The sequence below is a fragment of the Chiloscyllium plagiosum genome, chromosome 28 (genome assembly GCF_004010195.1).
Source record: "Chiloscyllium plagiosum isolate BGI_BamShark_2017 chromosome 28, ASM401019v2, whole genome shotgun sequence".
Lineage (NCBI taxonomy): Eukaryota > Metazoa > Chordata > Chondrichthyes > Orectolobiformes > Hemiscylliidae > Chiloscyllium > Chiloscyllium plagiosum.
Genome location: NC_057737.1, coordinates 22,667,410 through 22,689,600, shown reverse-complemented (window position 1 = coordinate 22,689,600; position 22,191 = coordinate 22,667,410). Strand labels below are relative to the sequence as shown.

The following is a 22,191-nucleotide window of genomic DNA, read 5'->3' as shown; positions in this document are numbered from 1 at the left end:
GGGTACACCTGATCAGGTCCTGGGGATTTATCCACCTTTAACCGTTTCAAGGCATCCAGCACTTCCTCCTCTGTAATCTGGACATTTTGCAAGATGTTACCATCTATTTCCCTACAGTCTATATCTTCCATATCCTTTTCCACAGTAAATACTGATGCAAAATATTTATTTAGTATCTCCCCCATTTCTGTGGCTCCACACAAAGGCTGCCTTGCTGATCTTTGAGGGGCCCTATTCTCTCCCTACCCTTTTGTCCTTATATATTTGTAAAAACCCTTTGGATTCTCCTTAATTGTATTTGCCAATGCTATCTCATGTCCCCGTTTTGCCCTCCTGATTTCCCTCTTAAGTATACTCTTACTTTCTTTATACTCTTCTAAGGATTCACTCGATCTATTCTGTCTATACCTGACATATGAGGATTTATTAACCAAACCCTCAATTTCTTTAATAATCCAGCATTCCCTATACCTACCAGCCTTCCCTTTCACCCTGACAGGAATATACTTTCTCTGGATTCTTGTTATCTCATTTCTGAAGGCTTCCCATTTTCCAGCCGTCCCTTTACCTGCAAACATCTGCCTCCAATCAGCTTTCGAAAGTTCTTGCCTAATACTGTCAAAATTGGCCTTTCTCCAATTACTCGTTGGTAGATTTCTAATTACTGAATTCATCAATCTGTTTTGTTCATACTTAGTAACTGAGCTTCCATCGTCACAAGTTAGAGAATCCCAAAGATTTACCATTCCTTGTGTTAAGAATTCCCTCCTCATCTCAGTCCTGAATGGATTGCTTTTTTTATTCTGAGATAGTTTCCCCTAGAACGTCTGGCCAGCGAAAACATCCTTTTGTTGCATTTACTCTGTCTTTCCTTTTAAGAATTGTCTAAGTCTCTATGAGGTTATCTTTTATTCTTCTAAACTCCAGAGTGGGAGATCTCCTCAAGTCTCCTCACAGGACAATGATACCATCGCAGGAATTAGTCTAGTGAACCTCTGCTGTATTCCCTCTATGACAAGTCTATCCACAAGAGCATCAGAACCGCACGCATCAGAACCCAAAATGCAGTCACGCCATTACTCTATACAAGCAAAACTTATTTGCATGTGTGAAACAGTTATGCAGTTTACAATATATGTCTTCTTCACAAGTGGTTGACAGCTCCTTCGGTCGTAGGGAGTGTTGCTGAACAAAGAGACCTTGGAGTGCAGGTTCATAGCTCCTTGAAAGTGGAGTCACAGGTAGATAGGATAGTGAAGAAGATGTTTGGTATGCTTTCGTTTATTGGTCAGAGTATAGAGTACAGGAGTTGGGAGGTCATGTTGCAGCTGTACAGGACATTGGTTAGGCCACTGTTGGAATATTGTGTGCAATTCTGGTCTCCTTCCTATTGGAAAGATGTTGTGAAACTTGAAAGGGTTCAGAAAAGATTTATAAGGTTGTTGCCAGGGTTGGATGATTTGAGTGACAGGGAGAGGCTGAACAGGCTGGGGCTGTTTTCCCTGGAGCGTCGGAGGGCTGAGAGGTGATCTTATAGAGATTTACAAAATTATGAGGGGCATAGATAGGATAAATAGACAAAGTCTTTCCCCTGGGTTGGTGAGTCCAGAACTAGAGGGCATAGGTTTAGGGTGAGAGGGGAAAGATATAAAAGAGACCTAAGGGGCAATGTTTTCACACAGAGTGTGGTACGTGTATGGAATGAGCTGCCAGAGGATGTGGTGGAGGCTGGTACAATTGCAACATTTAAGAGGCATCTGGCTGGGTATATGAATAGGAAGGGTTTGGAGGGATATGGGCCGGGTGCTGGCAGGTGGGACTAGATTGGGTTGGGATATCTGGTCGGCATGGACAGGTTGGACCGAAGGGTCTGTTAATAAAGGTGTGCATTAGAAAGGAATGTTTTCAGTTGCCAGGTCTAGCTAACAGGAAAGAGATAGAGATTCATTGCTTCTGGTGTCCCTACTCCATTGTGCTACTCCAAGGCCCCTACAATGACAATACTAAGACCTAAATCTAGAAATGGTACAGGCCCAACAGTACAATGTTAATGAGAGTGGAAGGTTCATGCCTCAGTTTCGCCTCCCAGGGTGACAAGATATTCTTATGGAGCCATATCTGAAAATTAAAAATGCTGTTGAGGTTAGTGCCGAGGCTGTCAAAGGGCTAGTCAGTCCCTGGAATTACTGAGGGATGCCCAAAGCAATAATGCAGAAGAGGAAAAGTAGGCCATTCAGTCCATCATGTCTGCTCTGCCATTTGATGAGATCATGGCTGATTTGATAATCCTTAACATTGCTTTCTTTCCAGTACATTTATCTTGTGCCGTTCTTAATGTCAACACGCAACAAATCACCGAGGACGCTGTTCATGCTTTTGGGCGTTATGATTGCTGCTGGTTAGATTTGCAACTATGATTCTGTTTTGGTCTCCCTCCTGCTGTTCTCTGTGTAAGACCTTTCTAAAGATTGCATCTACACCCAGCAAATCTGATGACTTACCTCTCTTATGGAATTACAGCTCTTCAGATACTGTTAGAGCTGTGTGAGCTTCAAGATGTAAAAATAACATTTAAACTCCCCAAGTTGAAAATATGCTGCAAACAGCAATAAGAAAAGAACCATGTAATTTGATGTTACAAGTTTGGAGAAGATCATGACTACATGTCACCAGTGCAATATGCCAGTGAAATGAAATAAGTGGATGTGAGGTAAGTGGGCTAAAAACAAATTAAGCACACTGAATTGCAGGGAAGGAGGTGTCAGTCTGCAATTCTTTTTACTGTTATTAGGATAATTGATAGATGAGTCATGATCTGATGTGTTCGCCACCACGATATTGCATAATGCAATTACTAATCTATTGAATTTTCTTTCTGTCTCAGATACTCCTGTCCTCACCCCTCCCCCTCATTATGGAGAATCTGAGTCAGGCCCCACATTATCTTTCATCTTAACACCAAGGACAACTATTATTTGAGCTGAACAAAGGAAAAAGAGCTAATTAGGAAAGGACAAAATTGACCTTGACCAACAGTACCGAACGTCAACGAATAAGTGTTCTAATGTGCAATATGTAGTGCGATATTTTTACAATGAATTGCATTGGCAGTTTGCTAGTTCCGATGTGTCACAGTGAAAAACTGCAAAGATCTCCTCAGAAGACAGACATAGGACACTGACCGATCGAGCACCCTTCGTTGTCCAGTACTTCCCCAGAGCAGAGAAACTATGCCATTTTCTTCACAGCCTTCAACACATCATCAACAGCAACAAACATCTCGCTAAGAACATCCTTACCCCTACACTTTTCACCTTCAAACAACTGCCAAACCTCAAACAGACCATTGATTGCCGCAAACTACCCAGCCTTCAGGACAGCAGCGTCCACAACACCACATAACCCTGCAAAGGCAACTTCTGCAAAACATGTTGGATCATCAACATGGATACTACCATCACATGTGGGAACATATCCCACCACGTTCATGGCAGATACTCATGTGACTTGGCTAATGTTGGGTATCTCATACGCTACAGGAAAGGATGTCCCAAAGTGTGGTATATTGGCGAGACCATGCAGACACTATGAAAAAGGATGAATGGACACCACGTAACAATCGCCAGGCAGGAGAGTTCTCTCTCAGTCAGGGTACACTTTAGTGGTCAAGGACATTCAGCCTCTGATTTTCAGTAAGCACCCTCTGAGGCGGCCTTCGAGATACACAACAACTTAGAATCACCAACAGAAACTGACTGTCAAGTTCCCTACCTATGAAGATGGCATCAACTGTGATCCTGTCGCATTACAAGTAACCCCACCATACTGTTGTGTATTTGTAGAATCTTCCTTACTGTCCTCTTTTGACACTATCACCTTGATAATTTGTTAAGACCACTCTACCTTAATTAGTTTATACAGATCTAGATTACTTGTCACTTCGGCATGCGCTTCTTATACCTATCATTTTATTCCAGCCATTTGGTTTGTCTTCAATGCCACCTCAGTTTTCCTTTTTTATAATTATCTCTCTGCCTCAATTAATCAGATTATAGGAAATTCCTTAATTTGCTATTCCGCTGTTGACACTTTACTCACACCATCTGACACTTTTGATCACCTGCAGAGACTTGTTATTCAGCCTGTCGACACTCCACTCACACCATTTGTACGATCTTTTGATCTCTCTGCCTATAAATTATGTGCCTATGCGCTTCTCTTCACTCCACCTGATGAAGCAGCAGCGCTCCGAAAGCTTGTGACTTCAAATAAACTTGTTGGACTGTAGCATGGTGTCATATGACCTCTGACCTTGTCCACCCCAGTCCAACACTGGCACCTCCACATCAGAATTATATTGTGACAGTGGCCACTGTTTTGCATATATAGTACTATATATTTTCATATATGATACATAACCTTAACATGGATGAAGATTTGCTCGCTGAGCTGGAAGCGAGCAAAACTACATCCAGAACCTCAACCTGAGCTACAAATCTTCTCAAAACTTGATAACCTTAACATTTCATAGCTAATATTCAAAACTCTTCACAATCAAATCACTACCAGAAGTATCTTTCCCAACAATCAATTCCAACTGCATTAGCACACCCCAACGGTACCCTTGTTTTCCCTGCCTCCCCACCCAGCAATGGTCTCCAAATCAGTATTTACAGTATCCCTCTATCAACCCTCTCATCCTGCAATGTGTATTGTCTCAAACTCATCAAGAAATGGGGCAAAGTTTGGTGGAGGGATCGGAGATACTCATTTGACATTCTCTTGCCCTACAAAGTCAAAATTATTTTGCACAACAGCTTGCTGGACGTGTTTAATAATAATGGCAATGTGGAAACTGCAAACTGTGTCTTCAAATCCTGGGATTTAAGGATTGAAGAAGAAATAGTTTCTATGGAAATCTAGGATAAATGAGGTTGGGTGATTTCAATGTCTATTAGGCACAAAAAGAGAAATAAAGTGAGGGAAATCAGTAATAAAAACAGAAATTGTTAGAAAAACTCAGCATCTGCGGAGAGAAATCAGAGCTAACATTTTGGGTCGAGTGACTCTTCCTCAGAGGGAAATCAGTGTTTGATCAAGAAAAAAAAGGAAGAAAAAGTAAGAAAAATATGTACTCATGTCATACTAAAAATTTGCTTTATGATATTGATTGACATTGCTTTAACAATTAACAAATCACTAAAGGAGAATTTTTATTCTTAACTAACTTTGTGCAATGGGTTGGCTGGCAATTTAGTGTGAAAATTCAGAAAGTTCATAAAACCAACTGGGAAGCAAAATGCTATCTGTATGAAGAAATAAATCCATCAGTAAGTTCAAGAGCATCGCATTCAGACAGTATGATATGGATTTGCTAGTCGATTTGCACATTGATAATAGCTTTGTGTCATTAATACGCCATTATTTCCAAGCAAGATTTGGTCCATTAAGTCACAGTGATGAGTCATTTCATGAATAATGCCTCACAGACATGGCAGAATTTTTACATTATTTAATTTCATAACTGAAATGATGAATGGCATGCAGCTCACGTTAAGGCAATATTTTCTCATTTGTTGTAATTTTTCTCTGCCAATGTCACAAGGGTTTTCATTGCAGAGTACAGCCCAGAAAGAAGCCGACTTGCCCATTGTGTCAATGCCACTTCCATTACCACAGTAAAACAAAGTTTTCTTTTACAAGGATTTTTCCAATTCCCTTTTGCAAATTACACAAATCTGCTTCCACCCACTTCCCTATCGGCAGTGCATTCCAAAATAACGATGTGCGCAAGAAGTATTTCTTCTCCCTTCTCTGGTTCTTTTCTTCATTAATCTTACATCTGTATTTTCTGACCACCCACCAGTGCTAACTGTGTCTCTGGTTTACCCCAGTAGAACTACTCAACATTTTTTAAAAAACTTTCTGAATTTTCTTTGGCTTTACCTGCCCTGAGGATAATGGGTGGAATTTTCTCATTTGCACGCAAAGTGTTTTGTCAAGTGCGATTCATGGTACTGGCCTGCCATGGCTCAGATGAACTTTCCTCACGCCCTTCATCTCATTAATGATGCAATTCGCTCTTTGATGCCCATCTCATGGAGTCGCCTGGCAGAAGGTGCGGTAGTATGTTCATGTCACTGATACTGTAGCTGAATGCCACTTCAGAGGCTGCAAACCAACACAGGCTATCACATCAAGGCACTGGATCTTAATGCTACAGAAAGGAAAGCTTGCTCCCTGCTTTGTGAGCATGGACTTGGAGGGCCTGGGGGAGCAAGGTGGTGGAAAGATGGCTGTTCATTTTCCAGCTGACTGCCACAGGAGGTTACGCCACCAAACCATGCAAGCCTGGACCGATAGACCATAGACCAGTACAACACAGGAATGAGCCCCTTGGTCCACAATGCTTTGCTGAACATGACACCAAATTAAACTAATCCTTTCTGCCTGCCCTTGGTCCATATCCCTCCATTCCTTGCATATTCATGTACTTATCTAAAAGTCCCTTAAACGTCTCTGTCGTGTCTGCAAGTACCGCCACACCTGGCAGCATGTTCCAGACTCCTACCCCACCCTGTGTAAAAAACTTGCCTCTCACATCTCCTTTGAACCTTTGCCCTCTCACCTTAAACACATGCCCCATAGTTTTAGACATTTCAACTCGGGGGAAAAAGATTCTTACTGTCTACCCTATCTATGCATTTCATAAGTTTACAGTTTTCTATCAAGTCTCCCCTCAGCCTCTGCCACTCCAGAGAAAACAACCCGAGTTTTTCTCGCCTCTCGTTATAGCTTATACTCTCCAATCCAGGCAGCATCCTGGTAAACCTCTTCTGTACCCTCTCCAAAGCCTCCACATCCTTCCTGTGGGGCGATCAGAATTGAACACAGTACTCTTAAGTGTTGTCTAACCAAAGGTTCATAAAACTGCAACATGACATCCTGACTCTTGTACTCAATTCCCCAACCAATTAAAGCAAGCATTTCGTATGCCTTCTTTAACACCGTATCTACTTGTGTGGCCACTTTTAGGGAGCTATGGACTTGAACACCAAGATCCTGCTATACATCAATGCTGTTCAGGGTCCTGCCATTCACTGTACACTTTTCCTCAACATTTGATCTCCCAAAGTGCAGCACCTCACACTTACCCAAATTAAACTCTATCTGCCATTTCCCGGTCCATATCTACAACTGATCTATATCTCACTGTATCCCTTGACAACCTTCTACATTATCCACAACTCCACAGATCTTTTTATCATCTGCACTTATTAACCCATCCATCTACATTTTCATTCAAGTCATTTATATGTGCAGAACACCATTAGTCATGGACCTTCAGCCTGAAAAACACCTTCCATCACTAAACTCTGTCTTCTACGAGCAAGCCAATTCTGAATCCACATGGACAAGTCACTGTGGATCCCATGCATCTTAATCTTCTGGATGAGCTTATCTTGTTGAAAGCTTACCAAAGTCCATGTAGACAGCATCCACTGCTCCATCCTCATCAATCATCTTTGTCACCTTCCTCGAAAAATTGCATCAAGTTATTAAGACATGACCTGCCCTGCACAAAGCCATGCTGACTGTCCCTAATTAGGCTATGCTTTTCCAAATGCGTATAAATCCTAACCATAAGAATTGTCTCCAATAGCTTACCAACCACCGATGTGAGACTCACTGCTCTATAGTTTCCTGGATTATCCCTATTTCCCTTCTTGAACAGAGGAAAAACATTAGCTACTTGCCAGTCCTCAGGGTCCTCTCCAGTGGCTAATGAGGATACAAAGATCTTGACCCAGATAGCAGCCCTGGCAGTGCTGTAGTCCTGAGTGAAGCAGAAATGGCAGTGTGGGTGAATGGTCATTAACTTTATATACTCCACACAGGTACAGGTTGCCATTTTCTCTCTGTTACATCCCAGTCACATGGCCACCACTTGCTCTAACTCTAACACTACACACGCATCTCACTAAGGTTCATGAACAAAAACGCATTACCACATCATCATGCTCCGCTCAGTGGCTGTTACCCATCTCAGCCACCCAAATCATTCAATCTTCCTGCTGCTATGCTTCCCACTCATTCACTGAGGACACCCCATAACCTTGCTTGCTCTTGCATCACTGCAAACTGCTCTTCTGTAGATTTTCATTGTACTCAAGCCTGCCTTGTCTCATGGCATGGAAAGCTAGGCCAGAACGTGTCTGAGCGGGACAAGATCAGAGGGGGTGGTGAACACCTGGCTGCTCATTCCCTACAAGGAAAACATTCGCAAACTGGCTGGAGAAGGACATGACTGTTCATGTGTGGACAGGGACACCTCAATGCTTACCTGACCCATTAAACCTCATTGTACTGTGGTGCTCTTCTCATGTCAGCAGTGCTAACATAGTCTTAACTTCCACAAGAGTCTATTCCTCTGAGATAACTAATTCTCTCCCTTCTCTAACACAGGCACTTATGTCATTTATTAAGAAAGGCCTTGAGCTCTCTCTCCACCTTGGAGGAGGAACCGATTGAATCCTCAGGGGATAGAACATAGAACATAGAATATAGAACAATACAGCACAGAACAGGCCCTTCGGCCCACGATGTTGTGCCGAACATTTGTCCTAGCTTAAGCACCTATCCATGTACCTATCCAATTGCCGCTTAAAGGTCACCAATGATTCTGACTCTGCCACTCCCACAGGCAGCGCATTCCATGCCCCCACCACTCTCTGGGTAAAAAACCTACCCCTGACATCCCCCCATACCTTCCACCCTTCACCTTAAATTTATGTCCCCTTGTAACACTCTGTTGTACCCGGGGAAAAAGTTTCTGACTGTCTACTCTACCTATTCCTCTGATCATCTTATAAAGCTCTATCAAGTCACCCCTCATCCTTCGCCGTTCCAACGAGAAAAGGCCGAGAACTCTCAACCTACCCTCGTACGACTTCCGCTCCATTCCAGGCAACATCCTGGTAAATCTTCTCTGCAAAGCAGAGAAATGACATCCAGTGAGAGTGAGTAGACTGTTGTTGGGATGAGGTGAAGGAGCCTCTTGGCAAAACCACATCGTCTCCAACCTCATCCGTGTTGGCAGATGTCGTTGGTGATGGTGGGGAGGGCTAATGGAGGGGGGGGTGAAGAGGAGGAACTCAAGCGGCTGCTGCCTGCACCTGTCTTCAAAGGGACCACTTTCAAGAAGAGGTGGTGAGCTTTGCACCCAAGAGAGCATCACGAGGAGAGATCAGGGGCTTGTCCACACTTCCACCCACTTCCCCCTTGGCTCAAAGCTGAAGGCACTTGCTGAGATGCAAGTCCCTCAGTGCTGCCAGACTTCAAAATTCCTTTGGAGCTGCTTCTTGGGAGCTTTTTCTGACAGTCAAGTTCCCACCTCAAATCATGCTCTCGTCTGTGCTCAGCAGAAACCAGTTTCCAAGACGGGACCAGTTATCCGCATCAAGTGCAAACACTTACCTGTTCTACCTCAGGAAGGTTGACTTCAACTGTGCCACGTAGTGTTGTGCTGGAAAAGCACAGCCAGTCAGGCAGCAGCCGAGGAGCAGGAGAGTCGATGTTTTGAGCATAAGCTCTTCACCGTGAATGTGATGAAAGGCTTATGCTTGAAACGTCGACTCTCCTGCTCCTCGGATGCTGCCTGACCACAGTACCACACCTTTCCAGCACCACACTTTTTGACTCTGATCTCCAGCATCTGCAGTCCTCAATTTTTCCTTCAACTTGTGCCACCCCTACAACTGCCCAGCTAAGATCAACATAGATGTTGTCTGGAATCTCAGTTCTGTATGATTTCAAGTCCAGTTGCACACATTGGAGTCTCCTCTGGGACAGAAAAGACCTGTTCAAAGAGGATAGGTCTTACCCGAGCTGGAAAGGGACCCATATCTTAGCAGGGAGCTTTGCTCGTTCCACCCAAAGAGACTTTATACAGATAGAGAGGAGAGTGGAGGAATTACAAGTCATGGCGTAAATAGAAAGGTTGGTGGGGAAGGTTCTGAATGTGAAGAGAGCACACCAATTAGAAAAGAAAGAAAAGAGAGAATCAGGGTACATTGTAACTCTGAAGAACGAAATTGCATTTATTTCAGTGCAAGGGGTCTTCCAGATAAGGCTGATAAACTCAGAGTGTGTTTAAGTACATGGGATTGGGATTTCAGAGCTTTTACAGAAACTTGGCTGAAACATGAACAGGACTGACAGCTCACTGTTCTGGGGTTTAGATTGTAGGGAGGATATTTTCCCAGGTTGGGGAGTTTAAAACCAGAGGACACAGTCTGAGGACAGGTTGTTAGGCCATTGAGGATTAAGATGAGGAAATATTTCTTCATGCAGAGGCTGGTCAGTCTGTGAAGTGTGTGACCACAAGAAGCTGTGGATTCCAAGTTGCTGATTATATTCAAGAAAGAGATGGATTTTTATGTTTAAGAGACAATGAATTGAATTGAATTTATTGTCACATGTACCGGGACACAGTGGAAAGCTTTGTCTTGTGAGCAATACAAGCAGATCACATAGTTATCACACAATGACTATGTGAAACGGAAGAACAGGCTGGAAGGACTGAATGGCCTATTTTTGCCCCAAGTTTCACCAATACAGAGCTCTGGACAGCCAATTCAGTCCTTCAGAAGTGCGGTCACATTGTAGTGTTGGGAAGTGTAGCAGTAAATTCAGGACGTCTCAAAATACTCCATAGCCAATTAATGAATTTTCAAATCTCACAACAATTGTCATATCAAAGGCTATAAATGTCAATTTGTTTCAAACTATGTACTGTATTTACCAGAATGGTTCTAAAGTGATTTGTTTTTATTCATTGAGTATAAGGATAGGCATCCCTCAATTGTAAAACCTACCCTGTTGCACGCACCTATCTCTCTCCATAACCAAAGTGAAAGTCACAGAATTGTGGTCACCATCACCAAAATGCTCACCCACTAACAAGTGTATCCCTCCAACGCTCTGTGTACAGTAATGTTTTCACCTACACCCTTCAACAGCTCAAAGGCTTCCACCTCAGTGGGAACCCTTTCTAGATTAGATTCAGGAGCACCAACCAGTGATCTGCAGCTATTGAGCATGGAACATCTCAGGTCTCTGTCACTCAGAATGGCTGAAGATCAGATGCCTGTTTAGTTTCAAGCAGAAGACAATCCTATTGTCTTGGCCATTAATCACGTTGTCAAATTGCACAGACAGGTACAGGTTTGTCAGAGGCACTTGCTTAGCATAGTAAAGGACATAGAAGCCCATTAACATTATCAGAAATGTGCTTGCTGCAAAATACGCGTGTCTGGCTGTGTCTGTGGAAAGGACAGTTTTCCACTTGGCCCATGACTCCATGGCCTTCCTCCTGATGGACCAAGACTGATTGTGGTCCCCCTTTGACAGGACAGCCCTGACTGAGTATGGCCCAATCCACAGCATGCTGCCTGATCTAACCGTAATCCCCACATTGACTGTGTTTACCCTGCAGGACTGACTGGTAGTCCAATCTCCAGACTATCAGGATATGGATGCTCAGAATCTGGGACGACCAAGAGTCTGACTGACTGTGGCCAAACCTCTGGACATGGCATCGAGTGAGCGCAACGATTCACTGGAGCCAGCACCTCCTGACCAACTGCAGTTCCCGTTCAATCTCGTGAGGAATACTTTCCTTTGATTCTCATACACAGCCATTTGTTTAAAGCCCAAGCAGTCTGTTTGGTGCTAAAACTGCCATCACAGGTGCTGCAGGTATGTTGTTGGCATAGCCGGTGTCACAGGGATATCTCCAGCCCTCGGACTGTTCATTTATCCACCCTTCACGACAGGTTGCCTGCTTGTCTCACTGCATCAAAAGGCATTGCAAGCCACAGAGACTGTAATTGAGCACTAAAGACTCTGTGCACTGAAAAGCAAAGTGACCCATATAAAGGTTGACTGTAAGTCGATGTTAAAGTTAGGGAGTGTGTGCTAAGAAAGATAACACGTCAATTGAAATGGAAGAGGTGAAGGATTCAGGTCTCCCTGCTTAAGGAAAAATGTTGTTTAACCTGAAAGGGTGCAGAAAAGATTCACAAGGATGTTGCCAGGGTTGTAGGATTTGAGCTATAGGGAGTGGCTGAAGAGGCTGGGATTATATTCCCTACAGCGTTGGAGGCTGAGACCTTATAGAAGGTTATAAAGTCATGAAGAGCATGGATAGGGTAAATAGCCTAGGTCTTTTTCCCAAGGTAGGGGAATCCAAAACTAGGGAGCATAGGTTTAAGGTGAGAGGGGAGAGATATAAAAGGGACCTAAAGGAAACATTTTTCAAACGGAAGGTGGTATACATACGGAATGGGCTGCCAGAGGAAGTGGTGGAGAGGCTGGTGCAATTACAATATTTAAAAGGTATCTTGATGAGTATATGAATAAGAAGGGTTTAGAGGGATATGTACCGAAATGGGACTAAATTAATTTAGGATATTTGTGGATGAGTTGGACCGAAGGGTCTATTTCCGTGCTGTACATCTCTATGAGTCTAAGCTGCTGGGAGGACAAAACATTCAGAACACCGAGTAAGATCTGTTCATTTTTGTTAGTATCATGCTCTGGATGAAGCTGCGTTTGATGCCTGCATGCTACCTTACATAAACTTAACAAGCTGTGATCACTTTTGAATGCTTCACTGTGTGAGCATGATTGTCTGCAATCAGTCCTCATTCCTAATTACTTTGTTTGATGTCCATTGACACCTACTGCAATTTTAACCATTTTACAGCACATGCAAATATTCATTTTCTTCCAGTGGGAATCATTGCTGCGGATGCCTCGATAAGATGACAAAGGTTCAGAATACATTATTGGTGTTTGAGAAGCCAGGTTCTAAAGTGAAGGAAAAATGGAGCTTTGTTTTGTGCTCTGGAAAGGTCTGATTTGTTTTATTCCAAATTGTCAGGAAGTCAGTTGAACAGTGAATGCCAAACGGTAGTTATGAAATGCCGCGTGCTTTAAGCTGAATAACCTGCAGGCCACCTGGAAAGGTAATTGCTAAGGTATATGCTAACTTGTGTTTAATGGCACCCAGAAAGAGAGACTGAAGAGGCCAGAGGGAGGTTTGTGGAGGGAGAAGTGTCCATAACAGCTGATGTGCTGTTGGTAGCAATCTCCATGCAGCCAAGATTAAAGAGAAGACCAGAGTTTCTTAAGAATCAGAGAAACCTCAGCTCCATAAGGTCTGGAGGTGTCAAAGAAGAACACATCCTACAACTCTATTGAAGGCATGAGTTCAGGGAATCCACTTGAAGTGAACTGAGTTAGCAGTTTGTTTAAAATGTTTTGGGAAGAGATATTAAGAAAAATAGCTTCAAGTGAATGAGCAGAAATATGCTAAAAGGAAACTAATTACAATCATGTCAACTGAGCAAGGAGCTTTAGCATGGAAATGGGGGCAACTATTCATTGATTGGTGAGGGTCTGTCAAGTGTATTTGTGAAGTGTGACATAGTCTGTGTTTTGTCTTTTATGTCATAAACAAGTACATTGGTTGTTTCTTGTGAATATGTTCAGAGACTCAGTTCACAGTAAACAAATAAAAAAAATGAACAAAGTAGTCTATCAAGCCAGATTCCATTCTGGGACCTGACTTTTCAGTATTTACAATCAACTGGAATTACAACTGCAGATATAAATGGTCTCAGGAATGCCACATAAATCACTAGATCTTTGTTTTCAATTTTGTTTTTGAGGTCAGTGACATGTGCCGTCACTTTCAAACTGATTATTAAATCCAAGCCTTTCTGGTCACAAGATTTCTGTAAAAAAGAACTGATAATGTTGGCACTAGTTTGGTTTAATACTGGGATTTGCTGACATCACTAGGTGAAACCTCTTGTATATTGAGGCCTACCTTCGAGAAGGATTCTGCACCAAATCTTCTCAATTTCCCTCTGGTAATTTAAATCTGATGAAGCCGATGGCTCGGTAGAGAAGTAAGTGTGGATCTTCCAGGCTCACATGATAGTTGGCTGTTTAAATATATACACCATTTGAGAGACTATTTGTTGGACCACTTCCAGGTAGCACAGTTCGACCAGTATGTAAGTAACCAAGGCAACATTCACGAGTATTCACAGAGACACCTTTGTCACGATTGATTTGATTGATCTTCAGAAAGTATTTGACAATGTGCCACATGGAGGTAAGAGCCCATGGTGTTAGGAGCAAGGTACTTGCATGGATAGAGGATTGGCTGATTGGTAGTAGGCATAGAGTAGGGATAAAGGGATCTTTCTCAAGATGGCAGTCAGTGAAGTGGAGTTTTACAAGGGTCAGTGTTGGGACAACTGTTCATGCTATACATGAATGATTTGGGCAAAGAAGCTGAAGGCATTGTTGCTAAGCTTCCAGATGATACACAGATAGCTGGAGGGCCAGGCAGTGATACAAAGGCAGGTGGAGGGCCAGGTAGTGGTACAAAGGTAGGTAGAAGGACATGAGCAATTGTGGGCGGCATGGTGGCTCAGTGGTTAGCACTGCTGCCTCACAGCACCAGGGTCCCAGGTTTGGTTCCAGCCTCAGGCGACTATCTGTGTGGTGTTTGCACATTCTCCCCATATCTAGGGTGCTCCTCCAGGTGGGTTTCCTCCAGGTGCTCCAGTTTCCTCCCTCAGTCCAAAGATGTGCAGGTCAGGTGAATTGGCCATGCTAAATTGCCCATAGTGTTAGGTGCATTGGTCAGAGGGAAATGGGTGTGGGTGGGTTAATCTTCAGAGGGTCAGTGGGGACTTGTTGGGCTGAAGGGTCTGTTTCCACACTGTAGAGAATCTAATCTAAAAGTGGCAGATAGATTACGGTGAGAGGAAGTGTGAGAGTTTGCACTTTGGTAGAGAGAATAACAGTGTTGACTATTTTTTAAAGTCAGAAAGGCTTCATAAGTCTGAAGTACAAAGGGACTTAGATGTCCCGCTTCAGGATTCTGTTAACATACAGGTTCAGTTGGAAGTTAGGAAGGCAAATGCAATATTAACATTTATTACAAGAGGGCTAGAATGCAAGAGCAGGGGTACACTACTGAGGCTGAAGAAGGCTCTGATCAGACTGAATCTGTGTGCAGTTTTGGGCCCCATGTCTAAGAAAGGATGTGTTGGCCCTGGAAGGGCTCCAGAGGAGATTTCCAAAAATAATCCCGAGAATGACAAGCTTGTCATATGAGGAGCAGTTGAAGATTCTGGGTCTGTCATCAATGGAGTTGAGAAGGATGAGAGGCCATCTCATTGAAATTTACAGAATACTGAGAGGCCTGGGTGGACTGGATGTGGAAAAGGTGTTTCCACTCGTAGGAGAGACTAGGACCCAAAGGCACAGCCTCAGAGAGAAGGAAAAATGAGGTGAGGAAAAATTTCTTCAACAGAGGGTGATGAATCTGTGGAAATCATTGCCACAGAGGGCTGTGAAGTCCAAGTTGTGGACAGTATTGAAGACAGAGTAGAATAGGTTATTGATTGGTAATGGGATCATGGATTATGGGGAGAAGGCAGGAGAATGGAATTGAGAAACGTATCAGCCACGATTGAATGGGAGAGCAAACCTGATGGGCCAAAAGGCCTAATTCTATTCTGATATCTTATGATCTTATGGTCATGCCTTTGTTGGAAGAGTTAATATTGACTGCACTTGTCCCACACTTTAAAAGAATTTTTTAAAAATTATATTTTTTGATGATTATTTTAAAAAATTAATATAGTGACCATTGTGCATTCTTACCTTTCTTGGAAAGGTTACATTTTCTTTGGCTCAGATTAGATTGTTTCAGGAAAAGGACAGGGGCAAAGCAGTGGAGACAAACCAAAATCTGCAAGACTTATTTTGAAAGGTTTTCTCACAAGATAGATCGCTAACACTGGGACTAATGCCAATGGCAGATGAAAAAAGAACTGAAGCTGATTTATCAAAGGGACTCTTATAGACACAATGAGGACAGATCATTTGGGTTTTGGTTGAAAATTCCCTTAAAGAAATAATCAGCCTTCTGATTTTCGATGCTTTGTAGTCTTAGCATAAACTCTATATTTGTGCTATATCAAGTGCACATAAACACAGCGCTTTAAAAAGCAAATCAACTGGCATATAAGCAACAGAATATGTGACGGGTGGTCAGCATAACATATAACTGGGTGGGAAAATTCAACAAGGCCAATTATTAATACAGGGAATATTACCCAGCCCTGAAAGGAGTGATACAGGCAGCAAGCAAATCAGGGACCTAAACTCATTTGAAGTTTACATCAAAGAAGGTTGCCCGCAACTTAAAAGGGAAGATGCAATCTAATTGTTGCAAGTGGCTGGGAAAGGCTTATGAAGTAGGGAAAACAAAGTAGAAGGAATAGGTACAACTGGCCAGAGAGAGAGGTCCGAGGTCCTCAGCTGCAATGCTGGAGGCCACAACACAGGATGGAGAAAGGAGGAGAGCAGACTTCAGTTCATCCTCACACACTTGCCATTGCTGCAGCTCCCATGTCCATATCTCACAGCTTCCATATACTGTCACCATTCAGCTATGGCAGGGAGATCACCCCAACGCATTGCTCCAAACTTCCTGACTCTTTTCCAGTTCACTTGTAGGACAAGTTGATCCACAACAGGAGACAGCAAAGAACCACCATGGAACAGCAGGCATGTCTAAATGTCCTCAGTCCCACGGAGAGGTTGGTGCTTGGAATTAATGTCATTCTTGGCTAAAATAACTTGTACCAACTCCTCCACCAAGTACTTCCACCAATACTGCAGCCGCAAAGTCAAAGTCAAAAATACCTAACTTGAAAATTGAATGGTGATATCATGAAACAACATTGAGTGGAGAGAGTGCGGGAATGTGGAGCACTCCAAGTGCAGTTGAAAGCATGGTCAGCTTGGTGCATGTTTAAGAGAGGGCATGAGCAGCTCTGACAAGGTTCTAGAGGGTCAATCAGTTACCAAAGCAGCATTAGATACTGATTGGCACAATAACTTGTCCACACTGCATGGCTGCAGAGTACCAGGCAGAATTACCCTTCAAAACAAGGCAACTAAGGCACATCAGGCATCAGAAATCAATAGGACAGGGATTCTTCTCTCACACCCCCACCCCCACCCCATCGCCAGATTGCTTTCACTCCTGATTCCATTAACATCAAACTGTACAGAGCCAACATTGTCTGCAGAACTTTGACATGTTGATTGGAGTAAATGACGTTGCTGAGTGCAGAGGAATATTTTATTATATGGGGTTGTAGTCAATATTGATGTACAATTTATGAAAAATTAGAAAACACCGTTTCATGCTATTGTTTTAAATAATTCCAAGAAAGAGACATACATCGTTTGTTGCTCGGTCGGAGATCTTCTACTTTGTACACTGATAGTCTGTTCACTCCACCACAGACTGTGTGCTTTTCCCCTTTACACTCCATGTTGCAATCTTCCTGCCTTGCGCTGCTTGTAGTAATTCGATTCCCGCAGTAACATTCTGCACCATATTCCAGACCAGCGTACAGGTAACCTCTGTAGAAAGAAATCTGCTTCAGATTACAAACCAAATAACATGATGAATAAAGTGCTTGAAAATGTTCTGATCCTAACGACTGAATGTTTAGCCCCTGCTTCACATGGGAACAGAGGTGGGTGGGTGTCCCAGATGGAAACAAACAAAAAGAACAAGCAAGACTTGGAAATGAAGGTATCTCCATTTTGAAGCATACAACATGAGTTGAACCAGTACATCTCATTTGCAGAGATTTAGGGTTTTTTGCCCTTCTGGGGAAGAGTTAAACATTACCTGCTTGGGCTTCGGTTCCCCAGTTTTAATCTTTCCCGGGAAGTGAGGTAAGAGGGTAAGCACATACTTTCATCCCAAGTGCCAACTCATCAGTTTTACAACTTTTTAAGGCCCATTGTCAAAGGCCGACTGGAATTTTCCAGTCTGTCTCCAGCTCCTGTCAGGCAGCAGACTTGGGAGGGGTGGTGGGTGCATCATTGTTGTCAGACTAGGCTAGGCAACAGACTGAGCACCACACCCCCCATCCCACCCAATACACCCCCACCACACAGAGGGGCTTCCCACACTGGTACTGTAAAATTAACTATAAAAAGACCAGACACCTCTATCTTAGGAATGCCCATGCCCTCACTTATCTGCCATGGCTCACTGCTGCCTCCTCTTGGTCTTCCACTTTTGAAAGCCTGTCTGTCACTTGTAACTAGCCTGGTCATTAATGTACAAGTTTGTGGAGAATCACAAATAAGAGACTGTTCCCCACATAATCTAGGCTCCTGGCCTCTCTTGGGCCTGACAACAGGGTTCAGGCGCTTATAGAGAAAACCCTGCGCTAGGTTTTCAGCTCCCTCACTGACCCTGCTGAAGTTGACACCATTCAAGGTGAAAGACATGTTCAGCCTTTTCATCTCATTTAGATTCTGTGGGGAGGCTGAACAGGGTGGATACTTGGAGGAGCTTCCATTCGTGTGGGAGTCTAACTTTGGGGCTCAGTTTCAAAATAAGGCATCCCTCAAAGGCTCGTGAATATTGGAATTCCCTCCCACAGGAGGCAGTAGAGGCTACCGTTAAATTGTCAAGGTTGACAGGTTTTTGATTGAGCGAGGCGATTTTTTGGGACAGTGGGGATGAAGAAACAGGAGAGTGGAGTTGAGCCTACATTCAGACACATCAAGATCTTACCAAATGATGGATTTTGGATTTGATGTATTATTGTCACATGTACCTAGGTACAGTGAAAAGTTTTGTTTTGCGTGCAGTACAGGCAGATCACAGGGTGAGGAATACAAAGCTATTGCTCCAAGGAAGGTGCACCAAAAGCAAGATCAACATTACATTTGAGATTTGAGTGGTCCATTTAGAAGTTAATATCAGTGGGGGAGAAGACATTCTTGAACCTGTTGGTATGTATGTTTAAGCTTCTGTTTTTTTTTCAAAACAGTGCTGGAGAGGCCAACTCTAAGGTCTGCCCTTGCTCCTACATTTCTATGCCATTCCATCAAATACATTTTCTAATCACTCAGCCCAATATGAAAAATCCACCAAATTCGGGAGGGTTTAAACTAGTTTGGCAGGGGGGCGGGAATCAGAGCAACATGTCTGAGAGGGGGTCAGTTGCAGACGGGACGGTGACAGGATGTATTGAATCTATCAGGAAGGTTTCTCATGCGATAAAAGAAAGGGATCGGTTAAAGTGTGTCTGCTTTAATGCAAGGAGTGTCCAAACTAAGAGTGACGAAATTAGAGCATGGATCAGTACTTGGGGCTACGATGTTGTGGCTATAATGGAGATGTGGGTTTCACAGGGGCAGGAATGGTTGCTTGATGTTCCAGGGTTTAGAACGTTTAAAAAGAACAGGAAGGGTGGAAAAAGAGGAGGGGGTGTAGCATTGCCAATCAGAGAGTGCATCACAGCTACAGAAACTAAGGTTGTTCAGGAAGGTTTGTCTACTGAGTCAGTATGGGTGGAAGTTAGGAACAGCAAGGGGGATTTCTACAGACCACCCAATAGCAGTACAGAGATTGAAGATCTCATAGGTGAGCAGATTCTGGAAAAATGCAAAAGTAGCAGGGTTGTTGTTATGGGTGATTTCAACTTTCCCAATATCCACTGGAACTTCCTCAATGCAGATGGTTTGGATGGAGCCGTTTTTGTCAGGTGTGTTCAGGAGGGTTTCCTTACTCAGTATGTAGACAGACCGACGAGGGGAGAGGCCATTTTGGATTTGGTGCTCGGCAACGAGCCAGGACAGGTGTCAGATCTCGCGGTGGGAGAGCACTTTGGTCAAAGTGATCACAACTGCCTCACATTTAGCATAGCACAGCAGGATGAAGGGCTTTTGCCCGAAACGTCGATTTCGAAGCTCCTTGGATGCTGCCTGAACTGCTGTGCTCTTCCAGCACCACTAATCCAGAATCTGCTTTCCTTCATCTGTAGTCATTGTTTTTATCACATTTAACATAGCCTTGGAGAGTAAAAGGTGCAGTTACTGAGGGAAGATATTTAATTGGGGAAAAGGAAATTATGACGCTATCAGACAGGAGTTGGGAAGTACAGACGGGGAGCAATTTTTCCACAGAAAGGACATAGCAGACATGGGAAATGAGAAAGGAGGTTGCTAAGCCGCTGGCGAGAATATTTGCCTCCTCACTCTCCACAGGAGTCGTACCGAAGGATTGGAAGGAGGCAAATGTTGTTCCTCTTTTCAAGAAGGGTAATAGGGAAATCCCTGGAAATTTACAGACCAGTCAGTCTTACATCTGTGATCAGCAAAGTTTTGGAAAGAATTCTGAGGGAAAGGATTTATGAGCAAAGTTTTGGAAAGAATTCTGAGGGAAAGGATTTATGAGTATTTGGCAAAGCATAGTGTGATTAAAGGCAGTCAGCATGGCTTTGTGAGGGGCAGGTCATGCCTCACAAATCTTATTGAGTTCTCTGAGAAGGTGTCAAGACAGGTCGACGACGGTCGAGCAGTGGATGTGGTGTATATGGACTTCAGCAAGGCATTTGATAGGGTTCCCCATGGTAGGCTCATTCATAAAGTCAGGAAGTATGGGATACAGCGAGATTTGGCTATTTGGATTCAGAATTGGCTGGCTGACAGAAGACAGAGAGTGGCTGTAGATGGAAAGTATTCTGCCTGGAGGACAGTGTTGAGTGGGGTCCCGCAGGGCTCTGTTCTTGGGCCTCTGCTCTTTGTAGTTTTTATAAGTGACTTGGACGAGGAGGTTGAAGGGTGGGTTCGTAAATTTGCAGATGACACAAAGGTTGGAAGTGTCGTTGATAGTATAGAGGGCTACTGCAGGCTGCTGCGCAACATAGACAGGATGCAGAGCTGGGCTGAGAAATGGCAGATGGAGTTCAACCTGGATAAATGCGAAGTGATGCATTTTGGAAGGTCGAACTAGAATGCTAAATATAGGGCTAAAGACAGGATTCTTGGCAGTGTGGAGGAACAGAGGGATCTGGATGTGCAAGTTAACAGATCTTCAAAGCTGCCACCCAAGTGGATAGGATTGTTAAGAAAGCATATGGTGTTTTGGCTTGCATTAACAGGGGGGTCGAGTTTAAGAGCAGTGAGGTTTTGCTGCAGCTCTACAAGTCCCTGGTGAGACCACACTTTGAATATTGTGTCCAATTCTGGTCACCCTACTATAGGAAAGATACAGACGCTTTGGAGAGGGTGCAAAGAAGGTTTACCAGGACGCTGCCTGGACTGGAGGGCTTGCCTTATGAAGAAAGGTTGAATAAGCTCAGACTTTTCTCTCTGGAGAGAAGGAGGAAGAGAGGAGACCTGATCGAGGTGTACAAAATAATGAGAGGAATGGATACAGTCAATAGCCAGAGACTTTTCCCCAGGGCAGGATTGACTGGAACGAGAAGTCATAGTTTGACGATATTAGGAGGAAGGTATAAAAGGAGACGTCAGAGGTAGGTTCTTTACACAGAGAGTTGTGAATGCATGGAATGCGTTGCCAGCTGTGGTGGTGGAAGCAGAGTCATTGGGGACATTTAAGCGACTGCTGGACATGCACATGGAGAGCAGTGAGTTGAGGGGTGCGTAGGTTAAGTTATTATATTTTACATTAGGATTAAACCTTGGCACAACATCGTGGGCCAGAGGGCCTGTTCTGTGCTGTACTGTTCTGTGTTCTATGAATCACTTTGTTACAATGTGTCTCTAAGTGCTTAACTCCCAATCAGACAGCTGTGACATGAAATTCTTATCTCTTGTTGGAAGAGTACTCATCACTGAAATTTTGAAAGAAGAGGGATCTAAAAACCATTTCAGAAAATATGGCTCACTAACTAATCTAACATCATTTCAGCAGGGTCCAAAACTTAATCACAAAGGGACCAGAATAAGGAAGATATATGGACACGCCAAAAGAGGCTATAAAACAGATATACAGCCCAGATATGACGGGCAGTGAGACTTTCCCTTACCTTTCTGCGCAACTGTCTTGACATTGTGAAACAGTCATTTTTCGAAAGTCATAAAACACTGCTCCTTTCAGAGCTTTCTCCTTTGATTCATCTCTGAAGCATCCTATGTGAGTGGCTGAAAAACACAACACAGCCATCATTGGTCCTGCATCACATTACACACGACATTTTATCACTGCTTGACAATGTTTCGGATGATTGATTTTCAGCAACAGTACATAAC

The 22,191-nt window shown here is 43.4% G+C and overlaps 1 protein-coding gene across 9 annotated transcripts in view; it reads right to left on the bottom strand.

The window, feature by feature from the left end:
* The window catches only part of LOC122564034 (WSC domain-containing protein 1-like), a 152,579-nt gene that overhangs the window by 29,984 nt on the left and 100,404 nt on the right, over positions 1–22,191 (bottom strand). For all 9 annotated transcript variants that reach the window (XM_043718493.1, XM_043718497.1, XM_043718490.1 and 6 more), the window contains 2 exons: positions 21,969–22,083; positions 17,345–17,529 (listed from right to left, as the gene is read on the bottom strand). In XM_043718493.1, the coding sequence (XP_043574428.1) occupies positions 17,345–17,529; positions 21,969–22,083 (300 nt within the window). The remainder of the gene's footprint in view (positions 1–17,344; positions 17,530–21,968; positions 22,084–22,191) is intronic.